This window comes from Thamnophis elegans, chromosome 2 (assembly GCF_009769535.1).
Source record: "Thamnophis elegans isolate rThaEle1 chromosome 2, rThaEle1.pri, whole genome shotgun sequence".
Lineage (NCBI taxonomy): Eukaryota > Metazoa > Chordata > Lepidosauria > Squamata > Colubridae > Thamnophis > Thamnophis elegans.
In genome coordinates this window covers 3535573-3557235 of record NC_045542.1, presented here as the reverse complement: position 1 = coordinate 3557235, position 21663 = coordinate 3535573, and the positions used below count along the sequence as shown (strand labels likewise).

The 21663-nt window shown below is 42.1% G+C and overlaps 1 protein-coding gene across 1 annotated transcript in view; it reads right to left on the bottom strand.

Annotated features, from left to right (window-relative positions):
* DENND1C (DENN domain containing 1C) overlaps positions 1 to 15282 on the bottom strand; it is a 48815-nt gene extending 33533 nt beyond the window's left edge. The window contains exons 1-5 of the mRNA XM_032208807.1: positions 15034 to 15282; positions 13330 to 13394; positions 12394 to 12437; positions 7141 to 7190; positions 947 to 1066 (exon numbers count right to left, since the gene is read on the bottom strand). Of these exons, the coding sequence (XP_032064698.1) occupies positions 947 to 1066; positions 7141 to 7190; positions 12394 to 12437; positions 13330 to 13394; positions 15034 to 15050 (296 nt within the window). The 5' untranslated portion in view covers positions 15051 to 15282. The remainder of the gene's footprint in view (positions 1 to 946; positions 1067 to 7140; positions 7191 to 12393; positions 12438 to 13329; positions 13395 to 15033) is intronic.
* Positions 15283 to 21663: the final 6381 nt, after the last annotated feature.

Below are 21663 nucleotides of genomic sequence, written 5' to 3'. Positions count from 1 at the left end.
TGGAATTTGGAATTTTGGTGAACAGTATTGTGTGAACATCCATCCGAAAGCAAGATTCCAGGTGGCGAAATTGTGAATCGTAATATAATCTCTTAACCTTAGCATTATTACTTGTTTTCTGGAATACTTCCTTTATACGTGACCCGTCAAAACCGCGGTAGACTAAAGCGCGCCCGATTAAAGCACGTACGTGACGTCATTAGCAGCGCGACGATTTTTTTTTAAAATAAATTAAATTAAAATTAAAATAAAATTAAAGCAAGCCGATTCACATAAAGGTAAGGGTTAGGTTTAGGGTTAGGGTTAGGTTAAGGGTTAGGGTTAGGTTTAGGGTTACGTTAAGCATTAGGGTTAGGTTTAGGGTTAGGTTAAGGGTTAGCGTTAGGTTTAGGGTTAGGTTAAGGGTTAGGTTTAGGGTTAGGGTTAGGATTAGGTTTAGGTTTAGGTTTAGGGTTAGGTTTGGGGGGGTTAGGGTAAGGTTTTCACTTTAATTTTAAATTTACTGCTCACAGTGCGATGTTTTCGTCGCGCTGTGATGATGTCACGTACGCGCTTTCGTCGAGCGCGCTTTAGTCTACCGCGGTTTTGTGGTAGAACCTTTTTTATGCACTCCAAATAATGATCTGAATCTCTTCTCCCTGATACCCACCTGGTGCTTTTTCCATCTAAGGAGAAAGTGTATTTCATTAGCAGCCAACAATCCAGGCGGCTAAAGGAGAGAACTCCTCAGGACCTCAGGATTTATCCAGAAGGATAAATGGCCCCATTTCCCCTACTAAGAGGAAGTGTGGAAAGAAAGATCTGGTGCATCTCTAGGGCTGCATTTTCAGTGGACTCTTCCCTTCACATTGAGCCAACGGAGTATTTCCACAATGCTCAAGAAGCTCAAGGGGGCTTCTCGAATGGACTTCCTTGAAACCTCCCACCCAGGAGGAGCCCCTTGTACCTGAGTAGACAGAGGCAAGCTCGGAAGCCAATGGCCAGTCGACAGAAGCCAAAATGCTGTTTCCCCTCCATGTCGGTGAGGGCGAAAGTGAAGTGCTGGACTGTGGGGCATTCCTTCGCCCTTGGAAATAAATGGGGAAATGGTATCAATGAGAGACATTAGGATGGAGAAGGAAGCAACCCAACTTCTTACGAAGGCTGACCAATTTATCACTGCATAAACTGATTTTTTTTCAAAGCATATTTTTTTATTTCCATTTTCATAACATACAATCACATGTATACTATACATAGCCGGTATCATATAGTATTAAATAATGATTACGTCAGTTCCTCTTGTCCTCAACGCCCCCAAAAGATTAACACCCATTATTAGTTCTTCTACTCTCCATGCACCTCTTTCTTCTACCTCTCTCTTACTTCCTATCTTCCCTCCATCTTCCTTTCATACTCTACTTCCCCTTCCTTTCTCCTTCTCCTCTCTCTACATTCCACTCCTCCTTATCCTCATCTTCCTCATCTTCCCCCCTTACCCTCTCTCCTATCCCTCTCTTCCTACCTTTCTTCTCCCTTCTGCTTCCCACTCTTCCTCTCATTGGTGTATTTCCGCTTCCATACTACTCTACTTCCCCTTCCTTTCTCCTTCTCCTCTCTCCCCTTACCACTCCTCCTTATACACCTCATCTTCCCCCTTCCCCCTCTCTCCTATCCCTCTCTTCCTATCTTTCTTCTCTCCTCTGCTTCCCACTCTTCTACATCCTGCCTTCCCTCCATCATTTTCTACTCTACTTCCCCTTCCTTTCTCCTTCTCCTCTCTCCCCTTACCACTCCTCCTTATACACCTCATCTTCCCCCTTCCCCCTCTCTCCTATCCCTCTCTTCCTATCTTTCTTCTCTCCTCTATTTCCGACTCTTCTACATCCTGCCTTCCCTCCATCATTTTCTACTCTACTTCCCCTTCCTTTCTCCTTCTCCTCTCTCCCCTTACCACTCCTCCTTATACACCTCATCTTCCCCCTTCCCCCTCTCTCCTATCCCTCTCTTCCTATCTTTCTTCTCTCCTCTGCTTCCCACTCTTCTACATCCTGCCTTCCCTCCATCATTTTCTACTCTACTTCCCCTTCCTTTCTCCTTCTCCTCCCTCCCCTTACCACTCCTCCTTATCACTGCATAAACTGTCGTAGGCGTTGCCTATTTTGTTATGTTAATTATATTCCTTAATTCATGGGTAAATTATATGCAGAGCTGATAAATCCCCCCATTCTCTCTTTCATCTACAGAGGCACACGGAACAACACATAAACATGTGCATAGATATAGGTTTTCCCTCCTGGGAGCAGGGAGAGAGTTGCTCTTTGCCAAAGACAATTCCTGTTTAGCAGGTTGGGACAAGCATGGTAGAGTTTGGGATAGGAATACTGGGGGTGGTAAGGGAAATCGCCTCCCGCACCATCCCAGGAATGCACCCAACCTGGGATCAATGGGGTTAGGAGGAGTAAACCCTCCACGTCCATTACCCCTGACCATTTGTTTTTCTTCTGCCTACGGCCACAAGGAAATGCCAGTAGATCCATGGATTGACTATATACAAAATAAATACGGGGCCAAGAAATTCCAGTTAGCCTATGCTTAAGATCAGGAATGATTCAAATGGTTTAAAGTTAGCTTAGCAAGAAGAAGCTAAGATCAATGTAGAGATGTTATTAATTTCTTTATTTCTTTTTTCTCAATAGATTTTAGACTGTGTTAGTTAAAAATCCATACCTTGTACGGGTTCTGGGAAGTCGGGGGGTGGGGAAGGAGGAGGGGGGTCAGGGTGGAGGGTGGAGGGAGGGGGGAGGGATATATATTAGGCTAGACACCATGTGTTAGATCTCAATGCAATGTGACTTCACATGTATACTGTTTTTCTCTAATTTTTCTTTAAAAATAGGATAAGCCAAATACATTAACATATAGTAGAAATACACCGAGGGGAGGAGGAGTAGGAAAGAAGAAAGATGGGTAGAGAGGGATGGGAGAGAGGGTGGGAGGGAAAGGTGAGAAGGAAGGGGGGGAGCGGATCTGGAGAGAGGAGTGGTAGAGGGGGAGGGGAAGTAGGGTAGAGGGGGATGATGGAGGGAAGATAGAAAGTTGGAGGGTGGTGGAAGAAAGAGGTGTATGGAGAACGGAAGAGGTATATTGGGCTTTTATTTTCTGGGGCATTGTCGACAAGAGGAATTGATGCAATTATTGTTTAATACTGTATGGTGTATACATGTGAGTGTATGAAAATGAAAATGAAAATAAAATATATTAAAAAAAGGAAATGCCAGAAGAGTAACTGAAACCCTAGCTCACATGGAGATCTGCATTTGCGTTCGACCTAAGGTGAATCCAGCTCCTTTTTCAAAATTATAATTGAAACCTGTGGAGGTCGGAGAATGAAGGAAACAAAAGCAGCACAGATACTCGCTTCTTAACTCAATTAAATTTTCCACAAATTTAGGTGAATGCTGAACGAAGATGAAATGGAAACATGAATTCAAAGTTTCAAGGAGGAGATGCATTTCCACCTAAACTGGATACAGATGAGAATCCTGCACAGAACATCTTAGAGTAGGTATGTCCAACTCATGGGCCATAGGCCATAGGTGGCCCTGAATAGCTAGTAATGCAGCCCCACAAGATTAAAAAAAATAAAAGTTAAAAATAAATAAATGAAGTTTGTTATTTATATACATTAACTATGTTATATATATATTATATGTGGCCCAAGACAATTCCTCTTCACTCAGGGTGGCCCAGGCTAGCCAAAAGGTTAGCAATAGCAATAGTAGCAATAGTTAGACTTATATACCGCTTCATAGGGCTTTCAGCCCTCTCTAAGCAGTTTACAGAGTCAGCATATCGCCCCCACTGTCTGGGTCCTCATTTCACCCACCTTGGAAGGATGGAAGGCTGAGTCAACCTTGAGCCGGTGAGATTTGAACAGCCGAACTGCAGCTAGCAGTCAGCTGAAGTGGCTGCAGTACTGCACTTTAACCACTGCACCACCTTGGCTCTTAGACACACCTGCATTAGAGATTTATAAAAATCACGCACAATGGAAAGAAAATGAATGATGGGAAGAATGTCTCATAGTGCTGAGGACCAAGAAATTTGAAAAATGGCAATTCAAAGCATACAAAAAGATGTTTTTTTCCACTGTGGGATAGATACAACTTTGATAGTGTTTGTGGGTGACTTATAGAGGAATTTGGAGACGTGGGAATCTACCCATTCTTATCCCATTAGATCTCTAATAAGCAGCGATTTAATACCACTAATCATAGAATCTGTCTGTGGGAATTGGGGAAACTGTTCTGCAGTGGTTTTGCTTCTTCCTGAAATGGTGGACCAAGTAAGTATTGATGGAGAAGAGATAAAAGTGTGCTAGACTGGGGGGGCGGGTGGTGGTGGTTCTGGAGTGTTATATATACCTTTTCTTTTCAAACCATGACACTTATTTTGCACTTTAAAAATCCCCCAAGATTCCCCAAGCAATCGAATGAATTGGTTTGAGAAATCTGGGAGCTATAGCAATAGCAATAGCAATAGCAGTTAGACTTATATACCGCTTCACAGGGCTTCCAGCCCTCTCTAAGCGGTTTACAGAGTCAGCATATCGCCCCCAACAATCCGGGTCCTCATTTTACCCACCTCGGAAGGATGGAAGGCTGAGTCAACCTTGAGCCGGTGAGATTTGAACCGCCGAACTGCAGATAGAGTGAGGATAGCATAGGGTTGGGTTTGCTAGACTATAACCCAAAAGATGACTCAATAACCACTCGCGAGCCAAGCTGCTGTGCAATTAATTGGTACAAGATGAGTAGAGAGTGGATGGTTAAAATGGCATTAAAAGAAGATCAGTGGTGATTATTCTTGGTGACACTATGTAGAAGCAGCTTGCCAGTGAATATTAGTCGCTGGCAGGTGAGGATTCTCATGGGCTTTCATTGAGGTTGGTTGTAGGAAGTCACCATGAACTTGCTATTTGCACTCTTCTTCAAATTCTTTAATGTAGATTTCCCCCAACTCTGGCTTGAAAGTGGAGGTTTCCCTTCATTCTTTCAATTGAAAAACATGAGATGAACATTTCCCCATTCTGGGAGGAGCCTTGTTCTTTCTTCCCCTTCCCTACATTCAGCTCTGGGGAGGGAGGGTGTCTTCAAACCAGAATAATGACTCATTAGAGACAGAGGAAGAAGCACCCTTTCTAAAGTGTCAACATATCTTCCTGCAAGGGGTGATTGAACAATCTATTCTAATGAGAACTATTTGTTTCCGGTAGAGACAGAATGGAAATAGATGAAGCTCAGTCTAACTAGCAAGGTGGAAAAAACTCTTCCCGTGGATGAGCATTTTCTCTTCAGAGTAGAACTTTTATTTTAGTTTATTTCCTAGTTTGGCAGCTCCTCGGGGGAGAGCTTTCTCTGTGGCTGCTCCGGCCCTATGGAACGATCTACCCCCAAAGATCCGGACCCTCCCCACTCTCACGGCCTTCAAAAAGTCTATTAAGACCTGGCTTTTCCAGCAGGACTGGGGCTGTTGACCTCTTGAATGAGGTCCAGCCCCACTACGGTTGAGTGTGTTGTGTTTTAACCTGCTTTGTTTTCTTTACTTTTTAAACTTTTTAGTACTTTTTAAATTGTCTTTTATGTAAGCTGCCCGGAGTCCTTCGGGATTGGGCGGCATATAAGTTTATTAAACTTAAAGAATTACTGCTCTAAGATCAATAACTGATCCTTGGGAGACTAAATTTACCTGATCTGGACTACAAAAACCCAGAAGACCATAGCCAGCACCAAAATTTAAGAGCATTTTCTACTTTTCTAATGTGACTTAGTAATCACATGGAGATTTCTAGCCCGAATCCGAAATGCTCTCCCATTGGTTTAGTAATGTGATTTTGCCTGAATTAGATAGATACTGATTTCTGTCTCTTACAGAATTATTGATAAAACAGTGGCATTTCCAACAGATCAGGGAACAACTACATCTTCTTTTTCATTATTGTTAATATTAATACTGCCAATAGAAATTTAAGGCGTTAGGCACATATGCAGCTCATTCATGCAGGAAAAAGACATTGTGAATATTTTGTTTCTCCCTAAATGCAGCTCGTTTCAGTATAAATCGGTTCACATTAGGGCCAGTTTAAAGAGTTAGCAACGTATAGAAAAAGACAGTTTGGTGAAGGGGATTAAGACATCAGATTAGAAACCAGGAGACTGTGAGTTCTAGTCCCATTTTAGGCACACAACTATGGATTACTTTAGGCCTGTGACTGTCAGCAGATGGACAGCTAAGGGTGTAAAACAGAGGCTACTGCTCCCTGTTTTTCTGATCCTGGGGGTGTTGGTGATAGTATGTGCCTTGAATCAATGGGGATTTGGGGCACATGGATCCACTCATAGGCATTTACTCACAGCTCCTTATTAGCTTAAGGGCACATCAGGATAATTGGATTTTTGAACGTACAGGCCTTAGCTAATGCAACTGCAATACAGACAACAGGTAAATTGAGTTTATGGATTCTCGGTCTGATCTAATCATTGGTTTTGTTAGTCAGTGGTTAGGTTGGTTTACAAATCATTTTACAAAGCAGGATTTTACTGCACGATGAGCAGGGCTGTTTCGTTCCTAGATAATTTTATCAACACAAAAGCCTATTGCTTTTAAAGCACTCTGTCTTTTCCCTCCTCACTCACTATCTGATTTTTAGGAGTCCATCTACAGCAGGGCTGTCAAACACCTGTGCCAAATGTGCCACGCACTAGCCACACTCATGCGAAGGGGAAAAAATTCCCGATACATCACTGGTGACGCCGTTGTGACAATGTGAGTTTGACACCCTGATCTATAATGTTAATTTAGAGCTGGATGTAAATGAGACATTAAACCTTGTGTTGCCCTCGGCTGCTAAAGTTCATTGGTTCACTCAACAAACAGACAAAGAGATCAAGGGATGAATCTGTGCATCAGAAAAAGCAGAGTGGCCTGCCTGCAGAAATCAGAAAGCAAAATTCTTCTAGTGGCAAAAGATTGCTCATTGAAGCTCTATTTAAAGCAGTGGTTGATTTAAAAAGTCAACAAACTTAAATTATAACAGAGCATCTTTTTCATCTTTTTAAAGTGCATATCCATATCAACTGGAGGATTCTCATTGCTTACCTCTCTATATCAAGCGGGAAGCAAAACTTGGGTAACATCTGGATCGATTCCTATAAGAAGGAAATATCTTTATATCATTATATCTCAACAGTGTCTCACAGAAGCACAAAGAAAACGTAACCAAGGAAATCACTTGCATAAAATATGGAACATTTTGCAAACCTATCCATGAAACACCTGGAAAGGAATTCCCAATTACTGTACTGAATTAGATTCAGACTACATTATTTAAATACCACAAGTTAGTCCTATAGATTTTATTAAAGAAATGTTTTATATATTATAGGTTGCCCTCACCAACCAGTTGCATCTCCCTCAGAAAAAATTCCTAAGGATAAGGTTGTTATGAGATCCACCTGTGCCCCCCAAAAAGAAAATTCTACTCTACCACCCCGGTTTCAGAGATTTATGTGATTATTCTTTAGGAACATATATTTATGGTTAAGCACATAACACATTATCTGAAAAGATAATTGATCACCCTCTTATCTTTAACAGAGCTCATATCAGGCAAGCTTTTGAACATTGTTGAGAATCTTCTGAGCGTCCTGCTTGTCTTTGATCCGGTTCCACCACAAAACCGCGCTCGACTAAACCGCGTCCAACTAAACCACGTCGCTGACGTCATCAACAGGGCGACAACAGTGCGGAGACAGAAGCACGCTGTAAACCCTAAACCTAAAATTAACCCCTAAACCTAAACCTAACCCCCCTAAACCTAATCCTAAACCTAACCCTAAACCTAATCCTTAACCTAACCCTAAACCTAACCCTAACCCTAACCCTTAACCTAACCCTAACCCTAACCCTAAAGCTAACCCTAAACCTAACCCTTACCTTAAGTTGAATCAGCTTGCTTTCAAAGCGCTATTTAAAGCGCCCTTCTTTCTCCGTGCTGGCTGTTGTCGCCCTGTTGATGACGTCAGCGACGCGGTTTAATCGGGCGCAGTTTAGTCGAGAGCGGTTTTGACGGGTCACGCTTTGGTCCCACTTAATTATGAAGGCCAATGCCCTGGACCAGTTTAATTTCTGAATGCAGGTTCATCATATACAATGATAAATCAGAATCTCAAAGGAATCAAGCATGACATGAACAAGCTATAGCCTAGGGCATGAATGCCCTTGAACTGGCCTTAAAAATCATTTAAAAATAAATATATACTGGGGATTATAGGTTATAGGATCTTATAGGTGCTTAACAACAGTAATCGGGACCAGGAATTGCTGTTGCTTAACTGGCATTGTCACCTAATGCTTTACGATCACAAGTTTCAGCAATGGCAATTCCAATAGTGTCCAGTTATTGTTGTTAAGCCAATCATCATGCGTCATTAAGTAAGGACCTCACATGACCACAAGTTCCAAATTTGCTTATGGGAAGCTGGCAGGGAAGGTTGCCAGTTGTGATAACATGACCTCGGGACGCTGCAATGGTCAGAAATTTATTTATTTTTTATTAATCAAATTTATGTAACGGGCCATCTCACAAAATGGGTTCCACCACAAAACCGCGCTCGACTAAACCGCGTCCGACTAAACCGCGTCGCTGACGCATCAACAGGGCAACAACAGCGCGGAGACAGAAGCACGCTGTAAACCCTAAACCTAAAATTAACCCCTAAACCTAACCCCCGTAAACCTAATCCTAACCCTAACCCTTAACCTAACCCTAAACCTAATCCTAACCCTTAACCTAACCCTAACCCTAACCCTAACCCTTAACCTAACCCTAACCCTAACCCTAACCCTTAACCTAACCCTAACCCTAACCCTAACCCTAACCCTAACCCTAACCCTAACCCTAACCCTAACCCTAACCCTAACCCTAACCCTAACCCTAAACCTAAACCTAAACCTAAACCTAACCCTTACCTTAAATTGAATCGGCTTGCTTTCAAAGCGCTATTTAAAGCGCCCTTCTTTCTCCGCGCTGGCTGTTGTCGCCCTGTTGATGACGTCAGCGACGTGGTTTAATCGGGCGCGGCTTAGCCGAGCGCGGTTTTGACGGGTCACGCACAAAATGTGACTTTGGATAGCATGCAACAACTGAATGACAACAAATATAAGGCTAGCGCCCAGATTGTGATCACATGACTGTAGGGATGCTACAATAGTTGGGACTTTCACTACTTTACCACTCATTCAGTATTATTGTGAGTTTGAACTATTGCTGAGTGAGTGGTTGTTAGTTGAGGACCAGCTGTGCTTGATTATCTAACTCAGTGGTCTCCAACCTTGGCAACTTTAAGACCTGTGGACTTCAACTCCCAGAGTTCCTCAGCCAGCTTTGCTATAATTTGACCGTAATAAAGATTTTACTTACTTACTTACCTAACAGGAGTTATTATCCACTTTTAATGTTGATACTTTTTAATTATATTTTAATGGTTAGTATTTTTTTTAAATATAGTGTAGAAACTAATGGGTATCGTTGGTCTTTGACCGTAATGAAGATTTTACTAACTTTAGGGAGCATTTTCGTTAAGAAGCAAATAACTTAAAATAGGTCTATACCAGTGGTCTCCAACCTTGGCAACTTTAAGACCTGTGGACTTCAACTCCCAGAGTTCCTCAGTCAGCTGGCTGAGGAACTCTGGGAGTTGAAGTCCACAGGTCTTAAAGTTGCCAAGGTTGGAGACCACTGATCTAACGGATGGGATGAGGGTGGGGCAGCAAAAATATAGAAAAGCAGAAAAAAGGAGTTTAGTCCTCTCTAAACTAGCATAAACACACACACACAGACAGTACACACACACACACACACACACACACACATCCCATCATGCTCTTCGCTTTCAGGGTAAGAACATTAGAGAAAGTGCAGAAAAGAAGTGTGAAACAGTCAGCTAAAAAGATAATGGCATATGATATTTGTCCATAAAGACATTACATAACCAAGGAGACAACACATTTCCTTGGCTTATTCCTTGCTCAATGCTGAGCCATTCATGTCCCTTTTGTTTTCATGGGTATTTCACCTTTCTCATATCTTATTGACACCTAAACTTTCAACTGCAGAATTGAAATAAATGCCATAAATAGCAATAGCATTTAGATTTAGATACCACCCCTTAGTACTTTGCAGCCTTCTGTAAGCAGTTTACAGAGTCAGCATATTGTCCCCAACAATCTGGGTCCTCATTTTACCGACCTTGGAAGAATGGAAGACCAAGTTCAACCTTGAACCAGTGACAATCAAACTCCTAGAAGTGGGCAAAGTTTATCTGTGCCACCAGAGCGCTAAATAGATGCTAACAAATGAATTCTTAGAATTATAGTGACACACTGAAGAGTGGTATTGAAGTAAATGCTATAAATTAATTCCAAGAAATGAATTCTTACAATCCATAACCTTTACTTAAATTCTATTCTTCAACATGTCGTTGTAATTCTTGTAGAAATTAACTGTTCCCATACTAATTTCTAAAGGACCCCTTTCAACATCTCTTCACTTCACCCTAAATAATTTCATCACTTTTATTTTCAATTTTAATCACTGCTGGAGGCTTATTAACATATTCAGTTGTTCAAACTTATAGCCAAACAGATTTTTGTAGCAACCATTTTCCTATGTGCATTTTCTTCTGTACCCACAGCAATTTTATTTAATTTTCAAACAAGGATCCTTTTTCATACTTACAATTTCTGAACTCAAAATACTTATGTGTCTGTCTGTAACATGATTTCTTTCACTCTGTTTCAACCTCTTTTCTCATCTCCATTCCATTCCGTTGGGAGACTAATCTTGTCTCTTTCTTCCTGTATTTGTTCTATATTTTTATTCTAGTTTCTTTCATTTTCCTTTTTAAAGATCCATTCCTGACACTGCCAAAGAACAGCTTATCTCACACCCAGAACCCCTTGTCACCCTTATATCCTTCACTAATCTCTCAGGATTTCATCACAAACAAGTCAATTAATTGTTTAGATTTAATGAAATTACTTTGGCATATGTTTGAATGAACAAGACTTTCACTTGAGCCATGGAAACAAATCCCTTTTTAAGCAAATACCAAATAATCTCTATTCTCATTGATTCTTGGATTCCAAAAACAGGGCAATCACTTTTTTTGTGTTTTCTCATTGAGCGTGTTGGATAAAGTCCCTTATATCTCTTCTCTAGTTTCTCTATTTTCATCATTCTCTGGAATATAAAACTGCTTTTAACGTGTGATCACAACAGACTAAATAGCACCAGTTCGTATTTTTTGACATACAGTTTAGTTTTTCCCCCTTTCCTAATTAAATCTGCATCTTCGCCAACTCCACTTTAAGATTTGACCACCTTCACTCCGGTTACATCTTTCCCCCTTAGTTTCACAGACACATAATGTATCTTTTTTTCATTTCTGTCATCTCATTTATTATCAATGTACTCAGTTAATCCACTCCTATTACGTTCCAATTCGCTTTCCGTCTTGGTTGTCAACAGATGAACCTTTTGACAGGGAATTTGCTACCCAATTGAAGGTTTTACATCAGGCTGTAGGGAAGGTGTTGACTAAGTTACTATCTTTATTGTACCTACCTCATGGGCAGCATTCTCTCTGCTAACAACTCAAGGTTTATCCAATTTATATATGCTACAATTCCAACCAAATTCCAATTTTACCTTGACCATAGCAATAGCAATAGCAGTTAGACTTATATACCGCTTCATAGGGCTTTCAGCCCTCTCTCAGCGGTTTACAGAGTCAGCATATTACCCCCAACAACAATCCGGGTCCTCATTTTACCCACCTCGGAAGGATGGAAGGCTGAGTCAACCCTGAGCCGGTGAGATTTGAACAGCCGAACTGCAGAACTGCAGTCAGCTGAAGTAGCCTGCAGTGCTGCATTTAACCACTGCGCCACCTCAGCATGTTCTTTACGGTTCTATGCAAACTAGCTTCCTAATATAAATGGCTATTCCCCAAATTTATGACCTGTATCCTATCAAGTAGGAGGTTTACACCGTGCACAGATACACATTCTGGATTCCATTGGTTGCAAATCAGGGCAGGTTTTAAGTTTATGAAACCTGGCTCTTTGAGGAGGTCAAGGGCTTCAGTGAGTTTAGATGTTCATGCTGGTAGAGGGGGGAAAATAGGAGTAGGCGGCATGCATTAGCACCAGCAAATTCATGATAAGACAAGATTTCAGAACTACAGAAGGAGAGGCAGAACAAAGCGGCATTTAAGTTTGTGCTGATTTTTTGGAAGGCAAAGAAGTTAAGAGTGGAGACTATGTAGTAACTCTACAAAGGAGGCAGACCTGGTCATCGAAGTCCAGTGGGAATTGTCTACGGACTTGAGGATCTGCACAGAGAAACAGAACAGAGATCAATATACAGAAACCATTTTATTGTAAATACAGCAAATCCCAGGTCCCATTTTCCCCACGTTATCCAGATTGTGTTTTTCTCTTGCAATGTCTACATTTTGGTGGTTCAGATTGCCCCAAACACTATCCTCCTTGAAGGTCCTGGCTCTTTCTCCAGCAACTGCCTTAGAAAGTCTGTGCTTTGATGGGAATTTGATTCAAGCACTAGATGTATTAATAACTAGGTTATGTGTTTTTAATTTGTACAAGAATGCGCCTGGCCTAAAATAACCCTGCTAGCTTTAATGACCAAGGGAGGCCTAGAACTCACAATCTTCTATTAATCCAGAACTTCAACCATTATATCAAAATGCCAAGAAAAGTAGGACACCGAGGTGGCGCAGTTAGAGTGCAGTACTGCAGGCCACTTCAGCTGACTGTTATCTGCAGTTTGGCGGTTCAAATCTCACCGGTTCAAGGTTGACTCAGCCTTCCATCCTTCCAAAGTGGGTGAAATGAGGACCCAGACTATGGGGGCAATATGCTGACTCTGTAAACCGCTTAGAGAGGGCTGAAAGCCCTATGAAGCGGTATATAAGTCTAACTGCTATTGCTATTGCTATGCTCAAAGTAAAATTGGAGTTTGGTTGGAATTGTAGCGTATATAAATTGGATAAAACTTCTAATGCTTGAATCAAATTCCCATCAAGGCACAGACTTTCTAAGGGAGCTTCATTTTTGATCCAACTCTTTTCACTCCACATATGTAATCAAGGGCTATCTCAGACTGTACTATAAATCTCCCACATGAATGTATATAATTTTATTTTCACTTACTGTTAAATCCCCCCCCCCCCAAGACCACGGTCTCGGAGAATTGAGACTTACCATCCTCTGCAAGTGATGGCCGAGCAACTTCAAAGAACAGATCAAATATTTTCTGTGGTTTTTCCCTGGGGAAACAAAACCCAGTAGATTCAGTAGCAAAATACGGAAGCCATGTGAACTTAGAGGATATGGCATTTCTATTGGGAATCTAAGAGAGAATCTTGTCTTAGAACAAGATAAAGGTACAGAATGGAAATAATCTTTTGCTGGACTACATACCTACTTTCATAAGTAGACTTTCATAATTTCAATTCCCATAATTCCTCTGTCAGACAAGCATTGGCCAAGCCAAATGTACGGATTATCTCACAGGGCTAAGAAGTACCTATTGTACTGTTAATAGTGTAACCTACGTGATCCCCCCAGCCATTTTCCCCCACTAAGGGGTTGACAGCATGATGGTGGTGTAAGACAGAACTAATCCAGTCTGCGGCCATCTTGATTAAAAGGTCACTCCCTTATACTGTTGGTAGAAGACCTGGGATGTCCTGATTAGATGGCCATATTTGTAAGAGCCTTAGCCACTGGAAATACAGCTCTAAGGCCATCTCATCCCTCCTGAGATCCGGACCCTCCCTACTCTCTTGGCCTTCCGAAAGTCTATTAAGACCTGGTTGTTCCGGCAGGCCTGTGTCTGCTGATCCTTGACTGATCTCCAGCCCCACTAAGATTGAGTGCATGTTGTGTTTTTAATTTGCTTTGTCTTGTATTTTAAATTCTTTTAATATTTTTTAAAATTGTTTTTATCTAAGCCGCCCGGAGTCCTTCGGGATTGGGCGGCATACAAATCCATTAAAGCCTTAAACCTTAAACTTCCTGCAATTTTTAAAGTTTACTGTTTTACCAAAAAAAGAAAAAAAAAAAGAAAAGGAAGAGTGAAAAATATCTCAGATAGTGGTGACCCATTTGGGTTTGGCACCGTAATGATGGTGGGAGGGAGGCTTACATTACTTTCCAGCCCATTTTGCCCCATTTTCTATATTGTCCCCTGATGCAAAAAGAATCAGAGAATCAGAGAAACGGACTTATAAAAAGCCCAGTTTTTGTGAAGGCAATCCAGGTCAGAAGAGAGAAGACATTTTAACACTGGAATAGCTAAAGGTGTTTAACTCTCTTTCACTCACAGGATAAAATAAAAATAATGTCACAGGGAGACAGCAGGAAAAAAAAATCTGTTTCCGGGACACGATTTTATTGTGATTACACAGCAGAGCAGCAAAAACCCTGAAGAGGTTTCACATGTAACTGCCAATCTCCATTCTATTCTCACTTCGGAGCTCTTAAAATCAGTTCCATATCTTCAAGAATCATGAGCCAAATGCTTTACTGAGGGCTAGCCATGTACCACCTAATTCAGCTTGAGTGCTCTGGGGGAACACTTCAGTCTTCCTACATGAGATGGCTGAGTCAGCAAGAGCGTTTGTAAGAAGTAAGTCGGGATAACATTATTTTCAAAGGTGCCAATCAAGCATGGAAGAGTTGTTGTATTCCATGCTCTTATGTTATTGCGAAGGATCTTCTTAAGATAGACCACTGTGGCAGTTAGAGGAGCAAAACGCTTTTATTTCCCAACAGATCAGGAGATCAGAGGTCTTAGCTGACTTCTTCATTGCAAAAGTAAAACCGAAGTACACTTGGGACTAGCTTTGAAAGGCCACCCCACACCCCACCCCCCTACTTCTTGAACCTGTCCCGAGGTCTTACTTGATCCGAGATCCCATTGTCCTTGGCTCATTCCAACACCGTCATCTCACTGAAGCACCAAATGAAAATCTTCCTTCTCATCCAGATTGAGCCTCTGGAAACTTAACAACTGTTCCAGAGCTAAGTTTGGTAGATTTCAAAAAAAGCAGCATTTCCTCTTGTGGCTTTTCGTTAGAGGAAGTTTGTACGCTGTGACGGCCTTAGTTCACTGCAGAGTGAAAATTTAAGGCAGGGGGACGGAAGGAGGTATGGTGACTATTTTGGTCCATTTTTGCTCTATTGGCGGGTATTATTGCTTTCTTGTTCCTCAGTCAGGGCAACAGATTTGAAGGACGAGCAAACTTCTTAATAAGCAAAAGTTGCCTTCTTTCAAAAAAATTTGTTCAGTTAAATATGGCAGGTGCAATGATCTTTAATAGCTGATGGCTTGAGTGGAAGCAGAGGGTTTTTTTTAATGTCTGTGCATGCATGCAAAAAAAAAGAGAGAAGAAAAAGATGCGGGTGCTTTAGGAGAGGCAACAAAGATGAAAACAGTTTCAACTTGTGCATCTGAAAAGAAACAGCAATAAAATTTGGGATGGTTCAAAACGCTACTAAACTCAAGAAATGGGCAATGCTGTAAAATTGGAATACTTGGTTATCCATCTCCATCACAGTATAGGCTGGGACAGTATTTCTTCATGAAAATATAGAATAGAATAGAATAGAATAGAATAGAATAGAATAGAATAGAATAGAATAGAATGTGGAAGGGACCTCGGAGGTCTTCTAGTCCAGCCCCCTGCTCAAGCAGGATATTTCAGATAAGTGGCTGTCTAGTTTCTTCTTAAAAACTTCCAGTGATGGAGCGCCCACAATTTGTGAAGTATTTACAGAAATATCTATATTTTATTTATCAATTCATAGAGGTTTTGAGAGGATGATGGTTCTATTAAGATTAACACTGGGAGAACCTATAGATTGACATAGTCACCTCAATTGGCTTGGAAAGATCTGTAAGAATGGTCGAGGTAGCAACCATGAGGCATTTCCATAGTGGACTCTGCACCAGAGGTGGTATTCAGCATGTTCTGACCAGTTCTGTCTAATACAGTGGTGGGATTCAGCCAGTGCGCACCTATTCGGGGAGAACCGGTTGGTAACTTTCTAAGCAGTTCGGAGAACCGTTTGTTGGAAGAAATCTCCTTTTGTTTTTTCCACTTTGCAGGGCTAATCCTGTAAGGAAGGCAGGAAGGAAACATCCTGGTGTTGTTTCTAGCCTAATCTTTATGGTTCCACCACAAAACCGCGTTCGACTTAACCGCGCTCGACGAAACCGCGTAGCTGACGTCATCAACAGCGCGACAACAGCGCAGAGACAGAAGCACGCTGTAAACGCTAAACCTAAAATTAACCCCTAAACCTAACCCCCCTAAACCTAACCCTAAACCTAACCCTTAACCTAACCCTAAACCTAATCCTAACCCTTAACCTAACCCTAAACCTAACCGTAACCCTTAACCTAACCCTAAACCTAAACCTAACCCTAAACCTAACCCTAAACCTAACCCTTAACCTAACCCTAAACCTAATCCTAACCCTTAACCTAACCCTAACCCTAACCCTAACCCTTAACCTAACCCTAACCCTAAACCTAACCCTAAACCTAACCCTAAACCTAACCCTTACCTTAAGTTGAATCGGCTTGCTTTCAAAGCGCTATTTAAAGCGCCCTTCTTTCTCCGCGCTTGCTGTTTTCGCCCAGTTGATGACGTCAGCGACGCGGTTTAATCGGGCGCGGCTTAGTCGAGCGCGGTTTTGTCGTGCCACGATCTTTATTGCCCTGCTTACAGAAAGTGCCTCTCCGGTTAACCCTTATTACCATTGTAACAGCTAAGGTGAAGCGCCCATCAACGTGAGTTGGCCATGCCCACCCAGTCACATGACCACCAAGCCCCACCTACCCTGCTGGTCATTAGGGCAGAGAACCGGTTGTTCAATTATTTGAAACCCACCACTGGTCTAATACCAACATTCTCTCCTCCCTCTCCCCCTTCCTTTTAACTTTTGAAAGGCTGAATGCAAAGCATGGCAAAGCTGAGGCCTCCCAGGAAGGGAGGAGGAAGAAAGAGAGAGATTGGGGGCAAGCAACTTCTGCAAATGTGTTGGCAAAGCCGACTCCTTCCTGTTGCAGACGGGACTATGATGGGGAGAGGATGACGCCCTTAGATGCTTCTGATTTAGGAGCCAAAAGCACCTCTCCCTCGTTCCAGTTCAAGCTTTAAGGCTGCATTGTGAACATGGCACCCCAAGCCGTGGGTGACATGGGAAGTCAATCCAGTTTCTCAGGAGAGACAAAAGGGCCCCATCCTTACTCCTTCCTACATTTCTCACTGATTCAGTTCAGCTTCTCCTTTTGTTTTTAATGGAGTGAACAACCCTTCATCCATTATCGGTGTCAGCTTTTTTTATTGTTGCCCCAAGACAAGATAGTGAAAGGGCTGTTAGGTAAACCCAGAGGTGGGTTCCTACCAGTTCGCACCTATTCGGTAGAACTGGTTCATCAAATCTACCGAACCGGTTTAGAAGAGGTTCCACCAGTGGACCCGGAAAGCAGGCCACAGAACCACAGAAGAGCTTCCAAACATTTTTTGAAACCCACCCCTGGTCCTTGGAGATGATTATTCTACACTATCATGCTCCTATTTATAAAACTCGGTGCCTCTGTGAAAGGCAAGGATGACTACTGCGTTTGTGGTACAATCAGAACATTGCGGGTGTTGAAGTTGTTTTAACGCAAACCAAAGATGCCTTTTAAAAAACAAGTTTACATCATATCCTTATGCATGCCAGTGCTGTGTGAGGGGTAATTTAAGGTGGTTCTGACAAGTGTCGTCGGCATCTTCATATCCGGTCACATGGGCGGCAAGCCACTCCCACATAGGAGACCACACCCACAGAGTAGGTTCGAACAATTTTTGAAACCCACCACTCACACATACACTCTCTCTCTCTCACACACACACAGACTCACACAGAGAGAGAAAGGAAGGAAGAAAGAAATAAAAAAAGAAAAAAGAAAGAAAAAGTGAGAGATGAAAGAAAAAAAGGAAAAAGGGACAGAGAGACAAAAGGAGAGAGAGAGAGAGAGAGAGAGAGAGAGAGAGAGAGAGAGAGAGAGAACACATGGCCAGCAAGCCACTCCCACCAGGTCACATGGCTGGCTAGCCACTCCCACAAAGGAGGCCACACCCACAGAGTAGGTTCGAAATTTTTTTTGAAACCCACCACTGGGTAAACATTGTTATGTTCTTCCCCAGAGTCTGAGAATGTCAGTTGAAAAGGATTTTATTGAGATAAATAGTTATAGTTCAGCCGCCTGCTCAGTGCAGGAATTCTCCTACCATCCTTGACAGCTGGCTGCCTAATTCCCAGCGGAACATTTTCAGCAAGGAGGGCCTTCTATTCCCCACCCCCACCCCCAATACCATCCTTTGCAGTTATTGTCCTTCTAATATTTATCTTGAAGTCTTTTCATTTCAACCTGTTGGTCCTCGACTGTTGCTCTCACAGGGAATAAACTTCCCAAGTGTTCTGTGGATATCCTTGCATGGTATAACTGCTGACTCTGGAGGAGAAAAAGGCTTTGAGTTAAATCCTCTATAGCAGAGGTGGGTTCCTACCAGTTCGCACCTATTCGGTAGAACCAGTTCGTCAAATCTACCGAACCGGTTAGAAGAGGTTCCACCAGTGGAGTCGGAAAGCAGGCCACACCTACAGAAGAGCTTCCAAAAAATTTTGAAACCCACCTCTGACACAGAGAGAGAGAGAGAGAGAGAGAGAGAGAGAGAGAGAGAGAGAAAGGAAGGAAGAAAGAAATAAAGAAATAAAGAAAAAAGAAAGAAAAACAGAGAGAGAGATGAAAGAAAAAAAGGAAAAAGGGACAGAGAGACAAAAGGAAGGAAAGAGAGAGAGAGAGAGAGAGAGAGAGAGAGAACACATGGCTGGCAAGCCACTTCCACCAGGTCACATGGCCAGCAAGCCACTCCCACAAAGGAGGCCACACCCACAGAGTAGGTTCCAAAATTTTTTTGAAACCCACCACTGCTTTATAGCTCTGGAATGAGGATGGAGGGACATCTTAGTTATTTTCTGGAATCCGACTCAGGATGAGCAGTTGCAATGCCTGGATTGTTTTAAAATGTTTATAAAAACACTCTAATTTCTCCCAAAGAATTATCGCATTGTAACATGTCTTCTGGATTCACTGTATAAATGGGACATAGCATCCTGCCCTCGGTGTGACTGCAAGATCCCACGTCAAACTGTAGATCACACTGTGACCGGCTGTAAACTGAGGGCATATATAATCCAGCTTCTGATTTCTTTCAGATACACGACGGTGCACTTCAACGGTTAGACGGCCTAGATATAGGTATCTCAATACGGATTTTTAAAAAACATTTTAAATATTTTGTACTCTTAAATCTTTTGTTGCCGTTGCCACAGACTGGGGTACTATTAGATTGGCAAATTATCAAGGATTAGCTGTTTAGAATTAGTTTTCTTTTATATTAGTTATCTTTTATAATTTCTATTTATGCATCCTTTCTGTGAAACTGGTCCGTTGCACAAGGAGAATGGATGGAATACAGTGGTGGGTTTCAAAAATTGTTGGAACCTACTCTGTGGGTGTGGCCTCCTTTGTGGGAGTGGCTTGCCACCCATGTGACTGGGTGGGAGTGGCTTGCCGCCATTGTGACCGGATATGAAATTATGAATTAGTACTTAGATCGGTCCAAGTAGCTATTCAGAAACTCTGGCATTGAAGCATGCAAGTCTTAAAGCTGTCAAGTTACAAGATCCTTGCTAGTGGTGGGTTTCAAAAAATTTTGGAACCTCTTCTGTAGGTATGTGGCCTGCTTTCCGGGTCCACTGGTGAAACCTCTTCTAACCGGTTTGGTAGATTTGACGAACCGGTTCTACCGAATAGGTGCGAACTGGTAGGAACCCACCTCTGATGGAATACCATAGATGATACCTCCAATATTGGTAGAAAAATGCCTTTGTAATAATGTTTTTTTCCCCCCTTTTCATTGTGATGCAAACAGGGTTATGCAGAAGAGCTTTTGAAGTGCATCAGAGTAATGCACTTTGCGATGGGAGCTATAACTGGTACCCCAAAAGGAAAGGCCAAGTTACAAAACTCTAGTTGGATGTCAGGACAAAATCCCAAGTAACCCCTTGAAGTTTTTGCTCAGCAATCAGACTTTACTTTACGTTTGATGAAGTCTGGAATAAGAGGTATTCCAGATGAACCTACACTATTCTCTGGAAATAAAGTTATTTTTGCAGACCAAATTTTCAGGACAAGAAAAAGCGGTTCTCCCCTAATTTTATTGCTGGCAGTTTTGCTGTTGTTGTTAATTTCCAAGGAGTTTTAAACAACGGGGCAGTATCATCACATGGAAGGCTAACACGTATCTCTATCTGGCTTCTAAGTGTCCTGGAATTTTGATTTTATTACCTCAGTAAAAACTTGGGACAGAAAAAAAAAGTCATTCAATCAACACAATATTCAGAATCAGGAACCTCCTTCTCCGTTAGACTGAAACTTTCGGCTGTGCTGTGAGCACCAGGCAAAATTGAGCAGCAGATTCTCTGTAGCGAGAACAAACAGATATGTGGCCTTAAGGAAACACATTGGCACAAGCTAAGCAGTTTTCAATTAAGATTGGAGAACCATTTGTCAGAAATGGTGTGGGGGTCTCCTGCTCAAGCAGGGGGTTGAATTATAGCAATAGCAATAGCGGACCCTTACTACCCTCCCGGCCTTCCGCAAAGCCTCTAAGTCCTGACCGGGGGGCTTTCGAAATATCCAGCCCCACAGAAACTGTGACTGTTGTGTATTTTAAAGTGTTGTTTTGTTTATTTATCCCCCTTCCCTTGTTTAGTGTAAGCCGCCCAGAGTCCTTCGGGAGTGGGCGGCATACAAGACCAATAAAACTAAACTAAACTAAACTTATATACTGCTTCATAGGGCTTTCAGTCCTCTCTAAGCGGTTTACAGAGTCAGCATATTATCCCCAACAACAATCCGGGTCCTCATTTTACCCACCTCGGAAGGATGGAAGGCTGAGTCAACCCTGAGCCGGTGAGATTTGAACAGCCGAACTGCAGAACTGCAGTCGGCTGAAGTAGCCTGCAGTGCTGCATTTAACCACTGCAGCGCCACCTCGGCTCCAAGGTCCCTTCCAAGTCTGTTATTTTATGTTCTGTGTTCCTATTAGGTTAAGCAGGTTCATATGAACACCCAACCAGGAGCTAGAAATAGTGACTCAGAAATAAATTATATGCAATAAATGTAGACAGTGGCAACTGAATTAGAGAATCCGAATAGAGTTCAGGATCCTTGAAATAGCAATAGTAGCACATAGCACAATTAACCAAGTAATGCTGACTTGGTTTAACATTCACAGCCAGACAGGAAACTATGGTCTTTATTCAAGCTCAAATTGCCTTAATTAAGGTGCCTGGTAATCAGGATGAAGTTCCTGAATGCACAACATGAATTTGCCCCACCCGATTATGTCGAATATGTTTCTCTTAAATTAAAGATGGGTAATTTCTGTGTTAAGGAGGAAATGAGGT